This window comes from Dendrobates tinctorius, unplaced genomic scaffold (genome assembly GCF_039654945.1).
Source record: "Dendrobates tinctorius isolate UK_male_01 unplaced genomic scaffold, ASM3965494v1 ptg000062l, whole genome shotgun sequence".
NCBI classification, from domain to species: Eukaryota; Metazoa; Chordata; class Amphibia; order Anura; family Dendrobatidae; genus Dendrobates; species Dendrobates tinctorius.
In genome coordinates, this window is record NW_027361730.1 from 4,491,782 (window position 1) to 4,509,731 (window position 17,950).

At 44.0% G+C, this 17,950-nt stretch overlaps 1 protein-coding gene and 1 long non-coding RNA gene across 3 annotated transcripts in view; one reads left to right on the forward strand and one right to left on the reverse strand.

Moving 5' to 3' along the window:
• Window positions 1-883: 883 nt before the first annotated feature.
• LOC141092904 (uncharacterized) lies at window positions 884-10,254 on the reverse strand. 2 transcript variants are annotated; one of them, XR_012232951.1, is made up of 3 exons: window positions 3,716-10,254; window positions 1,775-1,833; window positions 884-1,295 (listed from the first exon to the last, which is right to left on the reverse strand). It is a non-coding gene; the product is annotated as an uncharacterized lncRNA (long non-coding RNA). The 2 variants fall into 2 exon arrangements; XR_012232950.1 differs by having other exon boundaries at window positions 1,775-10,254.
• A 3,408-nt stretch (window positions 10,255-13,662) lies between these two features.
• The window catches only part of LOC141092902 (transmembrane protein 53-like), a 39,856-nt gene continuing 35,568 nt past the window's right edge, over window positions 13,663-17,950 (forward strand). Inside the window, exon 1 of the mRNA XM_073579239.1 lies at window positions 13,663-13,794. Within this exon, the coding sequence (XP_073435340.1) occupies window positions 13,732-13,794 (63 nt within the window). The 5' untranslated portion in view covers window positions 13,663-13,731. The remainder of the gene's footprint in view (window positions 13,795-17,950) is intronic.

Genomic DNA, 17,950 nt, shown 5'->3' on the forward strand with positions numbered 1-17,950 from the left:
ACCACACATAACCATAATATGTTTAATGTACCTGTAAATAATGAAGAATAGTTACCATATGAATGTGCCTCAGAGACACCCAGGGGGCATTTGTCTCTCATATTGACACTGAGGCCAATTAGGTTATTATTACTTCTATAGCACACACTGCTGTCTAAAAACGAATACAAAAACACTAGAAAAAAGCAGCAAATATGCAATAATTTTTAGACCTACATTTTCATAGCATTTTTGACTGACTTCCTTGAAGTCAATGGGTGAAAAAACGCTGCAAAATGCTAGAATTGACATGCTGCAGATTTGAATCTGCACAAAATCTGCAAATAAGCAACATGTGCATGAGACTTCAGGATTCTCATTCACTTTACTGGCATTAGGATTCCCTTCAGGTTTTGTCAAAAATCCAAGCGGCAAAAACACGATGTGTGCACACAGCCTAAAGGTCCAGGAGCTCTGTCAGGCGCGCCTAGCTTCTGGACTTTTGATCATGTCCCTCTATGTATGCAGTTTATTCTCTGCTGGTATATTAAGTGTGAAATGTATTCACAGCAGGTGTATATTTATGCTTACAGCTTATAGGGATATTCAAGTTAATCATTAGAAATGCAATTTTAGATTTTATTTATTGATAATAATGGAAGGTCTCACGTGGCCCTGGCAATTATATTGCATCCCAAAAATTTGGTAGAGGAAAATTATGGGAGTGATCATTAGATTAATTACATGTTACAGCAAAATCAAAGAAATGAGCCGGAGCATTAATTGGTATATGTGCAATGAGTAAGAGCACGTTCACACTGTGGCCATTTCAAAGACAAAATCCAAGAAAAATCAAATTGAGCATACACAGTATCGTAAGTAAATAATTAATAAGTAGGCACTATAATTTTTTCAAAATTTATTTTTCTAAATGCAAGGTGCATACAGTGAAACATGGTGGTGGCAGTGTCTTTGTGAGGGGCTGCATGAGTGCTGTTGGTTTACAGGAGCTACATTTTATTGATGGCATAATAAATTCACAGATGTACTTTTTTATAGTGAAAGAGAAGATGCTGCCATCACTCTGTGCCCTTGATAGACGTGCAGTTTTCCAACATGATAATGATCCCAAACACACACCTGTTACATTTCTGAAGAACAGTGAAAATTATTCAGTGGCCAAGTATCTCCTGATCTGAACCCAAACGAACAATTCTGAAGAGACAAGTTGTCATCACTCTCCATCCAGCATTCAGGATCTATAAGAGCTTGTTCTTGTGTAAGGGGGTGACAGACATGGTCACGTGTCTTCTTTCCTGAAAGACAATATTTCCAAAATGGTTGTGATGCGATTTTGTTGTATTTTTATGTCTGTCATAATATGCGAAAAGGCACAGCACTGTATATGAACTAATTGATGCAGATATTCTAATGCAACTAATGTATAATGTACAGTAAATAGGGAAAGAAGAGAGTTAGGTTTAGGACAAAAGGTATAGTGTAGACCTGAAAGGTTAGATTAAAAAAAGGAAATATGAAGTGGTGAGCATATTAGTTAAGGAAGTGAAAAGTTTTGTTTTCCCAGGAACAGACTGCCGGGGGTAGACAAAGTGGGTTAGGATACAGTTAATGTGTTTGGGACCAGCCCTGCATGGGGAAGTTTCAGTTGAAAAGAGAGTATTTCCTGATTTAGGAAGTTGGAGTCTAAGACAGTGAGAGGTTCAAGTAGGAATTTCATGTGCAATCTGCAGTGGCCACTACCAGTACATATAGATTGGGCAGTATGAGGTCTCACCAAAAGTCCCTGTGAGGTTTGAGACCTGTGGCCTGGAGTAGTCTTGTGTCGGTGCAGCACTGGCATCATAAAACATACAAAAAAACCAAAATGTTATAAATGTGGTATCGCTGTAATCGTACTGACCTGAAGAATAAAGCTGTCATATCAATTTTACGACAGGCATAAAGGCATTAAAAAAACGATTCCTGAATTGCTGATTTTTGTTCATTCTCCACCCAAAAATCAGAATAGAAAGCGATCAAAAGCATTATATGCCAAAAATGGCACCACCTAAACATCAACTCGTTCCACAAAAAAAAAAAAAATCTCACATGACTGTTGGTAGAAATATGGAAACATTATAGCTCTATGGTGATGCAAAAACTATATTTTTGCAAAAAAAAAGCTTCTTTAAGTGTGTGATAGAATCCAAACATAAAAAAAATATAAATCTGGTATCACTGTAATCACACTGACCCGCAGGTTAAAGTCATCTAATCACTTATACCGCAAGAGGAACGGCATACAAATAAAACCCATTCTTTACCTGCTGTTGATTTGTTCAATGTCTCCCAAAGATCGCAGTAAGGCTCGGCTCACATTGCTCTGTGCTGAGCGCTTACACCAGGGTTTATGTATAAATCTCTGAAATATATAATTCAGACGGAACTCCCAGCGGAAGATTCCTTATAAAGAGGCAGATGGAGTCACTGTGAACGTTGGCTGACCTGTGATCCGGCAGTGTACATCTTTTCAGGCGAACACAAAAGCGCAGTCCGCCACAGTTTTGTGCATTACTAAAAAGTAGGGCACCACTGTACAGAAGCCAGAGTCCAGAGTAACTCTGCGGCCTCATTATAGTGAATAGACCTGTCGGGCGCGCCATCTGAGCTATGTCATTCTGAGATTAAGGGCTCATACTCACATGCGAGAAACTCAGACGAGTTTCGCACGTCAATACCCGGCACTGCCGCTGGCACTCGGATCGGAGCGTTCAGCTTCATGTATTTCTATGCAGCTGAACGCTCCGCTATTGAGTGCCGACAGCAGTGCCGGGTATTGACGGGCAAGTTTCTCGCGTGAGTATGAATCCTTGGATGGAAACTCCGATGTACTGTATTTTTCGGATTATAATATGCACCTAAAATTTTGAGGCGAAAAATAGGACTTTTTTTTAATAAAATGGTTGTGCTTCTTATAATCCATGCGTCTTATTGCTTACCGGGGGTGGTGGCTGCGGTGAAGCGGGGTCCCAGGGTCGCTGCTGGAGGAGGCAGCAGTGGGTGCTGGAGGAGGCAGGAGTGGGGTGATATTGAAGGCCACAGGCTGGGATAAGGGGTGTTCCGATGTGCGCATGCGCTGCCCCGGTGGCCATTTTTCCCCACACAGAAGGAAACCAGGGAACTGCGGGGGGCTCTGGCCTTTCACAAAATGTCGGCAGAGCCCCTCGCAGCACTGGAGACACCGCAGCAGCACCGCCGGACACCCCCTCATCTCAGCCTGTGGTCTGAAGTAACTTTACCAGTAAGGTATATCCGCATTATAAGACACACCCCCATTTTCCCCCTAAATTTTGGGGAAAAAGTGTGTCTTATAATCTGAAAAATACAGTAAGTGCTCAGCGTAGATAAATGTGATCCCAAATGTTATGTAAAATGTTCCTAATAAAAGGTTCAACTCAAGCCACAAAAAAAAGCAGGCGCTAAATTTATTTTGAGGGCGAGAAGCATTTTTCCAGAGCTAAATAGGGTCAGTTGAGGTGGGAATCTGCTCTTCTAGCATATAAGGGCTCTGTATATGGAATATAAACGATTCTAGGAAAATCTGTGCTCCTGGAGGCAAATAGCACTCCGACCCCTCCTAAATCTCGCCGTGTGGCTAAGCAGTACTGTACAATCACATATGGGGTATTTCTACCTTTAGCAGAAATTGTGTGACAAATTTTGGTGCCATTTTTACCTCTTTCCCTGTATGAAAATGTAGAAAAAGATTTCCAGTTTGTCAAGGAGCGCTTCCTGCTGATTCATTAATTACTCCGAGTATTTCAAGGAATATCCAGAAAAAGAAGGGGGGGCGCAGATCTAAGTGCAGAGTATTAATTATGTCAGATAGAAATAAATAATTCTTCTCACCTTTTTGGTGTCTTGTTGCTCAGCGTGTAACCCTGTGTTTGGGTACTGGAGTAATCGTCTGGATCTGCTGGCCTGCAGCTCAAAACAGGTGGAACGAACTACCTTGTAGGAGATTCGTCAGAGAATGCAGAGAAAGATTTCCAATTTGTCAAGGAGCGCTTCCGGCTGATTCATTAATTACTCCGAATATTTCAAGGAATATCCAGTTTATTATTAAACATAAAAACACAACGCGTTTCAGCTATACATAAACTTAGCCTTCATCAGGTAAAATCATATATATCTTTAAGAGACACATTTATATAAGGGAAGAAAAAAATATCTTTTTATCTTTTTTGCACGATGCAGCTAGACCTCTTCATGTTGGCTTGGCTTTTTCTGTGTGATGCATATATACGGTGCTGAGCAGTCCGCCTGCTAATACTGTGGGCGTCATTAATAGGCTGTTCGGACACTTTGCACCACACTTATCTGTGTGACTTATGTCCTTTGCGAGCCTTATTTGTGTTAACCTTTCAACTGTTTTTTTTTTCTTTTAATTTTTGGGAATTTTTTCCTTATGTGTGTTGTTCAGAGAAAGAAAAGGGAAAGAAAAAAGGAAAGAACAGAGAGAAAGAGGGGAAAGAAAGAACAGAGAAAAAGAGAAAGAACAGAGAGAGAAAGAAAAAGGGGACAGAAAAAAAGAACAGGGAGAGCGAAAGAAAAAGAGGGGAAAGAAAGAACAGAGAGAAAGAAAGAGGGGAAGGAAGAAGGAACAGAGAGAGAAAGAAATAGAGAAAAAAAGAAAGAACAGAGAAAGAAAGAACAGAGAGAGAGAAAGAAAGACGGGAAAGAAAGAACAGAGAGAAAGAGCAGAGAGAGATAAAAAGAAAGATTTGAGAGGGAAAGAAAGAACAGAGAGAGAAACAGAGAAAGAAAGAAACAGAGAAAGAAAGAACAGAAAGAAGCAGAGAGAGAAAGAAAGATTCTATAAAAATACTATAGCACCCCGGCTCCCATTGTAGTGCCCACCTGAGCCTCCCGATGCAGGACATATCATGATCCGCTCACGCACCCCATACACACGCGGCTCCGCTCTGTACACCTCGTTCACGCATATCTCTGCTCCGTACACCTTGTACACACACGGCTCTGCTCCGCACACCCCATACACACATGGCTCTGCTCCGTACACCTTGTACACACGCGGCTCCGCTATGTACACCTCGTACACATGCAGCTTTGCTCATACACCTCGTACACACGCGGCTCCACTCCGTACACATCGTACATACGCGGCTTCGCTCCGCACACCTCGTAACACGCGGCTCCGCTCCGTACACCTCATACACACGCGGATCCGTTCCGTACACCTCGTACACATGCGGCTCCGCACACTTCATACACACACGGCTCCGCTGCACACACCTTGTACACATGCTGCTCCGCTCCGCACACCTCGTACACACGGCTCCGCTCCGCACACATTGTACACACGGCTCCGCTCTGCACACGCGGCTCCGCTCCATACACTTCGTACACACGCGGCTCCACTCAATACACCTCGTACACACGCGGCTCCGCTCTGCACACCTCGTACACTTGGCTCTGCTCCGTACACCTCGTACACACGCGGCTCTGCTATGTACATCTCGTACATACACACACGACTCCGCTCCGTACACCTCATACACACACAGCTGCTACATCCACCCTGTAAACTCCTCCTGACCCCACACAAACTTCACCTTATCCAGCACCATGACAACCAGCACAGCAGAGTCCTGCAAACACAGGCCCCTGATCATGTGACCCCTGACTCCTCCCCTCCTGTAACCTCATCACAGGTCCTATGTGCACAGAACAGCCCAACAACATCTTGCTGGCTGTGAGGGGCTTCGGTGGGTCTCTCTGGGAGGACGATGATGGGGGTCGGTGCATGGCGGCTCAGTGCAGTGCGGGAAAAATAGACTCCTGGGCGGGACGCGGGTGGGTCAAAAACGGGACTGTCCCCCGAGAATCGGGACGGCTGGGAGGTATGCTACATGTAATCAGACACTATTTTTGAGACACCGTGCTAAGCTCACAAGGGAAGGTGCACCATATTATAATGCAGATTTTACTGTTATGGTTTGCAGGTGCCATGAACCACTGGGCGAGCCCCTGGGGTGCCAGAACAGCAGAACTCCTCATAAGTGGCCCCATTTTACAAACTACACCTCTCAATTAATTCACATAGGGGTGCAATGATCTTATTGACAGGTGTGTCACAGAATTTTATACCATTAGGCAGTGAAGGAAAAAGAAACATTTTTACCACCTTAATTTTGAGTTAGCCTCAGATTTTACATTTTCTTACAAAAAAGGATTTCCAATTTGTCAAGGAGATATGGGGTATTAGTTACTATTTTGGCCAAAGTACATTAGCTCACAACCCAACATGAAGAGGTCTAGCTGCATCCTGCAAAAATGATAAAAAGTGCAAAAAGATCAGGGTTTTGGTGAGTTAACCTTTCAAGTGTGTTTTTTTTTTTAATTTTTGGGAATTTTTTCCTTATGTGCGTTGTTTAGATTTAGTGTTAGGGACTCACAATATATGGGGACCCTTGACATTGGGTTGTGAGCTAATCTACTTTGGCCAAAATAGTAACTAATACTCCATATCTTTTTGCACTTTTTATCATATTTGCAGGATGCAGCTAGACCTCTTCATGTTGGCTTGATTTTTTCTGTGTGATGCATATATATAGTGCTGAACAGCCCGCCTGCCTATCCTATGGGCGTCATTAATAGGCTGTTCAGATACTTTGCACCACACCTATCTGTGTGACTTATGTCTTATGCAAGCCTTATTTGTGTGCATTTTTTCCACTAGGCAGCCAGACCATATTAGGTTACTGGCTGTGCTCATCAGTGGATTGCACCTGTGCTGCCCCAGCCTTTATCAATGGAGGTCTGCTGCATCCTGCTAGTGCATTAGTCAGGGTTTTGGTGAGTTAACCTTTCAAATGTGTTTTTTTTTTAATTTTGGGGAATTTTTTCCTTATGTGCGCTGTTTAGATTTAGTGTTAGGGACTCACAATATCTGGGGACCCTTGATGTTGGGTTGTCAGCTAATCTACTTTGGCCAAAATAGTAACTAATACCCCATATCTTTTTATCTTTTTGCACTTTTTATCATTTTTGCAGGATGCAGCTAGACCTCTTCATGTTGGCTTGGTTTTTCTGTGTGATGCATGTATACAGTGCTGAGCAGCCCGCCTGCTAATACTATGTGCATCATTAATAGGCTGTTCGGACACTTTGCACCACACTTATCTGTGTGACTTATGTCCTATACAAGCCTTATTTGTGTGCATTTTTTCCACTAGGCAGCCAGACCATATCCCCTTTTCTCGCTCTCTCAGAAGGAAGAACAGAGAGAGAACGTAAGAGGGGACAGAAAAAAAAGAACAGGGAGAGAAAGAAAGAACATAGAAAGAAACATTCTCTGTCTGTTCTTTCTCTGTCCCCTCTTACTTTCTCTCTCTGTTCTTTCTTTTTCTCAGTTCTTTCTTTCCCCTCTTTATTTCTCTCTCTCTGTTCTTTCTTCTTTCCCCTTTTCTTTCTCTCTCAGAAGAACAGAGAGAAAGTAAAAGGGGACAGAAGAACAGAGAGAAAGAAAGAACGAAGAAAGAACATTCTCTCTCTTTATTTTTCTGTTCTTTCTTTCCCCTCTTTCTTCTCTGTTCTTTTTTTCTCAGTTCTATCTTTCTTTCCCCTCTTTCTTTCTCTCTCTGTTCTTCCTTGCACTTTCTCTCTCTCTCTCCTTTCTGTTTTCTTTTTTCTCTCTCTCTGTTCTTTCTTTCTTTCCCTCAGTACCAGTCAGTGTGCCCATAATGCCAGCCATTGTGCCCTCAGTACCACTCAGTGTGATCAGCAGTGCTAAATAGGTGCAGTTGGGCATGGATATGGGTGTGACTTGTTGTGAAATGGGTGTGGTCGGCGGCATGACCTAACATTTTCGCAGCCTTTATCCCTTTTTCCCTTCATCAAAAGTTGGGAGGTATGCATGCAGGGAATTGGCGCAATCAGGAGAAATTGCACAAGAAACTGAGATGTCCACTTTTTCCTAGTTAGCCCTTTGAAAAATTAAAAACTTGGGGATAAAACAAAATTATTCTTTCTTCACCGCTCAATGGTATATATTTCAGAGGCGCATATGGGGTATCGGTGTACTTAGGAGAAATTGCACAACTAATTTTGGGGTCCATTTTCTCCTGCTATCTTTGTGAAAATAAAAAAAAGGACTTTTTTGTGGCAAAAATATTTATTTGTATTTCCACAGTTCAACGTTGTAAAATTCTGCTGAGCATCTAAAGTTTCAAGGTGCTCACTACATGTCTAAATAAATTCCTAGAGGGCTCTAATTTCCAAAATGGGGTCACTTATTTCCACTGTTTAGACACATCAAGGGCTCTCCAAACAGGGCATGGCACCTGCAGACCATTACAACAATGTTTGCATTAAAAAATGTCACTCCTTCCTTTCCGAGCCCTGCTGTGCGATAAAAAAGTAGTTTTCCTCACAAATGGGGTATCAGCATCCTCAGAAGAAATTGCATAACACATTTTGGGATCCATTTCTCCTTTTACCCTTGTAAAAATAAAAAATTGGGGGCTAACAAAATATTTTTGTGGGAAAAATTAAATTTATTTTCCCAGCTCTACATTATAGATTTCTCTAAGCAGTTCAAAGTGCTCACCACACATCTAGATAAATTCCTTGTGGGGTCTAGTTTTACAAAATGGGGTCAGTTGTTCGGGGTTTGTACTCTTTAGGCATATCAGGGACCCTGCGATCAAAAATTAAAAAGTAGCTTCTTACCTTCCGAGCCCTGCCATGATTCCAAACAGTAATTTTCACCCACATATGGGGTATCAGCGTACGCAGGAAAAATTGCACAACAAATTTTGGGGTCCATTTTTTCCTATTACTTTTTTGAAAATAAAAAATTTGGGGTTAAAATGAAATTCTTGCGGAAAAAAGTAAAATGTTCACGTTGCTTTAATTCCTGTGAAGCACCTGAAGGGTTCATAAAGTTGTTGAATGTGGTTTTGAGGACTTTAAGCAGTGCAGTTTTTAGAATAGTGTCACTTTTGGGCATTTTTTGTCATATAGGCCCCTCAAAGGCACTTCAAATGTGATGTGGTCCCTAAAGAAAATGGTTTTGTACATTTTGTTAGAAAAATCAGAAATTGCTAGTCAACTTTTAACCCTTATGACTTCTTAAGAAAAAAATGTGTTTAAAAGTGATGCAAATGTAAAGCAGACATGTGGGAAATGTTATTTATTAACTATTTTGTATGACATAACTCTCTGTTTTAAGGGCATAAGAATTACATTTTTAAAACTGCAACATTTTCAAAACGTTTGCCAAAGTTCTGATATTTTCACTAATAAATGCAAGTCATAATGAAAAATTTTACCACTTTCATGAAGTACAATATGTTATGAGAAAACACCCTCAGAATCAGTGGGATACATTGAAGCGTTCCAGAGTTATTACCACATAAACTGACATTGGTCAGAATAGGAAAATTTGGTCAAGTCACAAAGGTGAAAACAAGCTCGGGGGGTGAAGGGGTTAAAAAATGTTCTATGAAATTCTTCTTGTATACAGTGAGATTTTGATTAAAATATTACTTTTTAAAGGGGTGTACTCATTTATATCGTGCACTATATACATATGTGTATAGATACATACACAGCTCTGATAAACCCATGGCGTGAAGGGGTTAACACGTATCATCACATCTATAAGATTACCCTTGTGACTCTTTTCTCAAAGTTAAAGGGGTTGTCCACTACTAGGACAACCCCTTATTGATCAAAATGTTTATCCCCCATAAAATAAAGCCTGTACTCGCCTCCCGTGCCAGCGCCATTCCACGGTCCTGGGGCTCTAAGGCAGTTGTTGTGACATGTGACGATGGTGCCCAATCAGCTGTGGCATCACTGTCTGCACCTTTAGACAAGCTGAACATGAAGAGGAAGGTTGGGCTGCAGCCCGGGACTGCAGGTGCAGACAAAGCGGGAACAGCGACAGAGGTGAGTATTAGCTTTATTATCTTACAGGGGCCAAGCGTAGGGTACGAGAAGTCTTCCAAGTAATGGACAACCTCTTTAACATTTTCATGACCTATGATGTATAGGGACTTCATAGGTCGTGTCCCTGCACTGCATGCGGTCTCCGACACTGAGCTTGCATGTTTTCCTGCACGACAGGTGATCCGATCATGTGCAGGATCCATTGTATACCCCCTCTCTGCCTATAGTGTACACCCCCCTCTCTGCCTCCATTGTACACCATCACCCTGCCTACAGTGTACAGCCCTCACCCTGCCTCCATTGTACACCACCCACCCTGCTTCCACTGTACACCCCCACTCTGCCTACAGTGTACACCCCCTCCCTGCCCCCACTGTACACTCCCCAACCTTCCTACAGTGTACAAACTTCACCTTGCCTCTATTGTACACCCCCACTCTGTCTCTATTGTACAACTCCCTCCCTGCCTCAGTGTACACCCCCTTTTCCTCCATTGTACACCTCACCTGGGAGAAAAAGCTAGTGCTTACCAATGGACACAGATCAGAGGGGTGCCCATCAGGTTAGATATGATAAAGGATTTGGATCCTCACATCCTATCAATGATGGTGCAAAAAAATCTGGGGGACAAAGGTCCTCCAGAACCTGTTGAAGTGGTTGTTCGTGGAGCGGGTAACGTGCTGATAGTCCTGAAACCCGGGCAAGAGAACTGGGAACACGTTCCAACTGATACATTTTTTCCTTTAGGCCGGGGTCACACTAACCGACGCAAAATACGGTCAGTATTTTACATGCGTAATACGGATGAATGACCCCTAAACAGTGCTCCGTATGTCATCCGTAATCAAGGTGTGGTCACGTATTTTGCGCATGTCAGCATCCGTATGTAATCCGTATGGCGAGATTTTCTCGCAGGCTTGCAAAATGGACATATAATGGAGCCCTATGACAGGGTTTCTAACAGAAACCAAAGAATAGATATAGACACATAGAATACATGTGTATATATATATATATATATATATATATTCTATGTGTCTATATCTATTCTTTCGTTTCTTTATTAAACCTGTCAGTTTGATTTTACTGTATAGCGCACTGAATTGCCGGCTTTGCTAAAAGACACCGGGTGCGTATTTCTCGCAAGTCACATGTGTGGTCCGTGTGTAATCCGTATTTTTTGCTCACCCATAGACTTGCATTGGCGTATTACGGGCGTAGTATGCTGACAATCGCAGCATGCTGCGATTGGCACGGACCGTAGAATACGGATGAGAAATATACGGCTGGTGCGAGGGACCCCATAGAGAATCATTGGTCCGTGTCTAATGCGTGCTTTTAGCGCCTCTCACTCTCCCGTATTCCTCGCCAGTGTGACCCCGGCCTTAGATCAAAATCTGCAAATGGCGCATCGCTGCAGCCACCGTGTGCATGGTCCTTTCAAATTCCGTCATTACCCAAGAGATCGTCAGAACAAAAACCGAAAGGCCAACCATGGAGAATGGGTCTTATTGAAAACCAAACAGAATCTATGGATTTACTTGGCTCCGCTGATGAACCCTAGCCATTTTTGTATGACAAAGACTACTACTGCTACCAGTACATTAGAAACTTGTCTGGTGGCGGCACCGACCCCTTGACAGTTATGGACAAAGCTGATAGGGGTATCTACTCAAGATGAAGGCAAACGAGAAGATGTGACTCAAAACATCACATACAATAGGAACTTTTGCTATAATTTTTGCATGCGTTGCTTTGTGTTGTTGTATCTGGTGTATTATCCTTATGTCACTCATCTGCTAAAACCACCCCCTTAGGGTATGGTACCTTGTATAAATAATGTACGGCTCATAATAGCCAAGGGTGGATTGTAGTGTGAATACAAACAAGGCTCATAATGACACAATCTGAAAACGTTTACCTAACAAATAGTTCTCTGTTTCTCTATGTTTGCTTTTTGTTACTGTAAAACATGGAGGTTTATGGAGAGAGAGGAGAGATTTTTTTCAGCCGCCAGAACTGGATTTAGGGTTAAATTTCCGGCAAAGGCAATTCTTCCGGGCATGCGCAGTGTACAAATGCGGATCAGGCCAACGTTTCATTGTCCGTTCTGTCAGCGGACACCAAAATTTTGGCGGATCCGTAAAAAAAAACGGATCCAACGGATGACCATCCGTCAAGATCCGCCGATAATGCAAATCAATGGGAAAAAAAATGGATCCGCCAAGAAAAATGGCGGATCCGCTTTTTTGTAAAACAGCGGATTTTGACTGATGGGGAAAAACGGATGTGTGAAAGAGGCCTAAGACAGAAGCAGAAAGCTGGGGACCTGTACAGTGTTGATACCTGCATAAGTGAGGACACCTGTGCAGTGTTGTGACTTTCCCAGGGGTTCTCTGTCTTGGTCTTGCTTCTCTGATATTCCAGAAGGATGATGTTTAAAAGCTCCTTGGTGTTGATGTATCTGTAATTTTGTACTTTGAATTAAAAATGCATTTTATCGCAAGCAGTAGCCTTCTTTAAAGCTGTACCCACACCTTAGTGTTAAAAACTTGGCAATAAAGTGCACTCCCCACACAATGCCTACAGTGTACTCCCCCACCCTGTCTATATTTTACACGCCCCACCCTGCCTATATACTCCCCACAATGCCTAAAGTGTACACCCACACCCTGCCTACAGTCTACATGCTCCACCTTGCCTACAGTCCTGACTAGTGCACACACCCCACCCTGCCTACAGTGTACTCCCCCCACACTGTCTACAGTGCACTCACCCCACCCTGCATGGTGTACACCACACACCCAGCCTACAGTGTACTCCCCCCATCCTGACTAGTGCACACACCCCACACTGCCTACAGTGCACTCACACCACCCTGCCTATATACTCCCCCACTCAGCCCTACAGTGCACTCACCCCACCCTGCCTATAGTGTACTCACCCCATTGTCTATGGTGTACTCCCCCACTCAGCCTACAGTGCACTCACCCCACCCTGCCTATAGTGTACTCCCCCACTCAGCCTACAGTGCACTCACCCCACCCTGCCTATAGTGTACTCCCCCACGCTGCCTGTAGTGTACACACCCCATTGTCTATGGTGTACTCCCCCACCCTGCCTACAATGTACAAAGCCCCACCCTGCTTAGAGTGTACATGCCCCACCCTGCCTACAGTGTACTCCCCTACCCTGTCTACCGCGTATAGTGTACTCCTCCATCCTGCCTACACCCCTACTCTACCTACAGTGTACTCCCCTCACAATGCCTACAGGATACATGCTCCACCCTGCCTATAGTGTACTGTACTCCCTCATTCTGCCTGTACACCCCCACCCTGTCTACAGTATACTCCACCACTCTGCCTACAGTGTGTACATGCCCCACCTGCCTATACTGTACTCCCCCAGGTTCAGCTTGTCTATAGTGTACACGCTCCACCCTGCCTAGTGTACCCCCTCGTCTATGGTGCACTTCTCCTACAGTGTCCTTCCTCACCATGCCCAGAGTACTCCCCACACCCTGCAGCTGTTCAGGAACTGCACATTAGGGAGCGTGTACCAATAGCCATTCCTACTGGAAACGCACCGCTGTCCTTCCAGCCGCACACAGCGCATCTCTTATATTGGATCCCCATGGTAACTAGCTGTCAGCCCTCCACAGAGACTCGCTACTACAGCAGCAGCTCCGTGGCACGCTCCTAACATGGCAGTGCTTCCTGTAATTTGCACACGCTCCCTTACCCGAGGTCCTTAGCACTCCAGGCCGTGGTCATGAGCAGGTTACTGGGTAAGGTTCTGTGCGCCCTGCGCGGCACAGCGTCCTACCTCCGGACGGTGAGTGGCGGGCCAGCACATGGCGGGTTAATGCAGTGCCTGTGATGTGTGTGCTGGAGGGGGGCAGCAGAGGGTCCTGCCAGCCGGGGGGGGACACGCCTAGAGGACACGGTGAGGAGGACATGCTCCGGAGAGTCGCTTCCGGGCCTGTTCTAGTACATTTATGGCGGATAACAGCTGGCGCTGGTCACAGGTCTGGGGCCACAGATGAGAAGGGCCCATCCAAGTCTGTGGGTCCGTGATAAACACCCGGCCCAGGGATGGCGGCCGTGTGGTGTGCCGTCTGTGTAGTGTACCGTCTTGTGTAGTGTAGTGTGCCGTCTTGTGTAGTGTGCCGTCTTGTGTAGTGTGCCGTCTTGTGTAGTGTGCCTGCTGTGTAGTGTACCGTCTTGTGTAGTGTAGTGTGCCGTCTTGTGTAGTGTGCCGTCTTGTGTAGTGTGCTTTCTGTGTAGTGTGCCGTCTTGTGTAGTGTGCTTTCTGTGTAGTGTGCCGTCTTGTGTAGTGTGCTTTCTGTGTAGTGTGCCGTCTTGTGTAGTGTGCCGTCTTGTGTAGTGTGCCGTCTTGTGTAGTGTGCTTTCTGTGTAGTGTGCCGTCTTGTGTAGTGTAGTGTGCCGTCTTGTGTAGTGTAGTGTGCCGTCTTGTGTAGTGTGCCGTCTTGTGTAGTGTGCCGTCTTGTGTAGTGTGCCGTCTTGTGTAGTGTGCCGTCTTGTGTAGTGTGCCGTCTTGTGTAGTGTAGTGTGCTTTCTGTGTAGTGTGCTTTCTGTGTGGTGTGCCGTCTTGTGTAGTGTGCCGTCTTGTGTAGTGTGCCGTCTTGTGTAGTGTGCCGTCTTGTGTAGTGTAGTGTGCTTTCTGTGTAGTGTGCTTTCTGTGTAGTGTGCCGTCTTGTGTAGTGTGCCGTCTTGTGTAGTGTGCCGTCTTGTGTAGTGTGCCGTCTTGTGTAGTGTGCCGTCTTGTGTAGTGTGCCGTCTTGTGTAGTGTGCCGTCTTGTGTAGTGTGCTTTCTGTGTAGTGTGCCGTCTTGTGTAGTGTAGTGTGCCGTCTTGTGTAGTGTAGTGTGCCGTCTTGTGTAGTGTAGTGTGCTTTCTGTGTAGTGTGCTTTCTGTGTGGTGTGCCGTCTTGTGTAGTGTAGTGTGCCGTCTTGTGTAGTGTGCCGTCTTGTGTAGTGTGCCGTCTTGTGTAGTGTAGTGTGCCGTCTTGTGTAGTGTGCCGTCTTGTGTAGTGTGCCGTCTTGTGTAGTGTGCCGTCTTGTGTAGTGTAGTGTGCCGTCTTGTGTAGTGTAGTGTGCTTTCTGTGTGGTGTGCCGTCTTGTGTAGTGTAGTGTGCCGTCTTGTGTAGTGTAGTGTGCTTTCTGTGTGGTGTGCCGTCTTGTGTAGTGTGCCGTCTGTGACGGCCTCTTTCACACATCAGTTTTTTGCCATCAGTCACAATCTGTCGTTTTGTCAAAAAAACGGATTCAGCCACTGATGGCGATGGATTGTTTTTTCCCCATAGGTTTGTATTTGCAATGGATGGCCGCACGTTTCATCCGTCGTTTGGCGGATCTGTCGGAAACTCCTTGTCCGGCGGCAACGGACAAAGGAACGTTTCTTGTGTACGTCGGACACCATCCGATGTTGGCTATAATGGAAGCCTATGAGCGCCGGCATGCAGCGACGGATTCCGCCTTTTAAAACTGAGCCTGGCCCAGAAGAATTTCTCTTACTTTATTTTAACCCCTGCGGCATCTTTTTCTTTTCTGGCACATAAATTCTCTCTCTAGAATCCTGTCCCTTTAAATTCCTGCAGCCGGCTACTGAGACGGGTCCGGGGCATCAGTTTTTTGCAATCTGCACCGGATCCGTTTTTTTCATACTTTGACAGATTGTTGTAACTGATGGCAAAAAACCTGTAGTGTGAAAGCGGCCTATACTGCGACATAGGGGAGAAGCTGTGGAATTGACTCTTCATCCACACTGGAAATAAACGGAGGACACTTTTCCTGTAAGGCTAAATTCACACTGGGCGTCTTTGCTGCATTTTTTATGCTAATTTTCAGCTGCAGTTTACAGTACCAGTAAAGCCTATGTGATTTCCGAAATCTCAGACACACATTGTTTTTTTGGGGGGGGGTTTGTATGGTTTTTGGACATAGAGCAGAGAGAGCATGCCACTTCTTTCAGCCATTGACTTGATTGGGTGGTGTTTTTTCAGGTATCCGGTTTTACTGCGTTTTTGTGCCAAAACCTAATTCTATGGAAGAGGACTTTTTTTTTTTTTCTTCAACACTAAACTTTATCGGCATGCACAGGAGACAAATCTAGCATGCCAAAACTGCTACAAAACAGAAAACACAAGGAAAACCTGTTTTTTTTTCTTTTCTGCAGCTTCTTTCCTGCTGAGATAAGGATTTGCTGCAGAAAAAAAAGCTGAAAAAAGTCTAGTGTGAACTGCGTCCTCACAATGAGCTTTTTGTTGCGTTTTTGACCCTGTAGAACTTCTGCACCTATTATGTAAATTAGGCTACTTGCATTTTTATCTTGTTTTTGATGCCGCGTTTATTGCCTGTTCGGTATCATGCTGTAAATAAAGCTGTTTTGTTTTTAATACTTCCTGGTATTTGGCTCTGACCATCTCATTGATACACTTAGGTGCTGATTACATGCAGGTTTTGTTGAATTTCCGCCATAGAAACGCACTAAATACGCATGTGCATTTTCCTCATCTACAGTAATACAAGTCTAAGGCTAGTTTCACACTAGCGTTATTCGGCACGGCGCCGCTAAGCCCCGCCCCCTGCCGGCTCCAGCTTTTCATCTCCCATTGAGACCATTGAAGCAAGTGAAAAGTAAAGAAAAAATTTTTTTTAAATATAAGGCCGGGGTCACACTAGCGATTAAATCGGACGAATGCAATGCGATAAAAAATTGCATTGCATTTGTCCCTATGTTATTCTATGGGGCAGCTCACATCATGCAATTTTTTTTTTTTTTTTTTATCGGATCCGATCCTTGGACCGAGACAATCGCAGCATGCTGCGATTGTCACCGATTTTCGGATCGGATTCGGCAATGTAAGTCTATGGGGGCGAGAAAAAATTGGATTGCAAACGGACCCGATGTGTGAGTTGCGGTAAAATCGCACCAAAAGCCCAATTTTTTTTTTCAAATACAGTAATATCACAGTGACCGGTTAAATAAACGAATTAATAGATCTAGACACATATATATATTTTATACATGTCATAGAGACACATTTATACATATATTTGACATTCATACAGTTCATCATAGCAGAATGGCCGCAGAAACATTTGCCGGCTTTTGTATAATCATTCTTCTGGCCGACATAAAATATACAAAAGTGTTCGCAAGTCACACTGCTTCTTTAATTTTGTACTTTGAAATAAAATTGCATTATATTGCAAGTAGCAGCCGCCTTTAAATCTGTGATGTGGGCGGGGCTATACAGAGCTCAGCAATCAAAACTGCTAGACTGCAGCAGGTAAACCTTTTCTCAATAAACAAGTCAAAAATGATAACTATGCGGCTCAGTGAATAAAACACTGACAATTTGGGTCCATAGTCAGAAAACGCCCTATATGCCTCCATCATTAAGAACCTGTGGTCAATCCTCAAAAAGCAGGACAAAGATGACCACAAAAATTGTGCTAAACGTCAAGTAGTGATGTCAAGCTGAGAGGGCGAACTGCAGAAGTGGGGGAAAAATAAGGGGCAACAGTATAACTAGCGAGTCTTTTCAGAAACTTAATGCATTTTGTTCTTAAGAGAGTAAAAATGTATGAAATGCCTAACTGCACCTCAACAACCATAGACACGTCTGGGTGCAGTCACACATCCGTGGGCGGTCCGATTTTATTTTGAGAGCGCTTGGACCGACAGTGTGGGACTAAAAACGGGACTAAAAACGGACCCGATGTGTGAGGTGCGATTAAATCGCACCCGGTGTCCTTAAGCTAAAGCCGGCAATTCTTTATTCCAATACAGTAAAATCACAGAGACTGGTTAAATAAAGAAAGAATGAATATATCTAGACACTATATATATATATATATATTTTACACATGTCATAGAGACACATTTATACATATATTTGACATTCATACAGTTCATCATAGCAGAATAGCCGCAGAAACATTTGCCGGCTTTTGTATAATTATG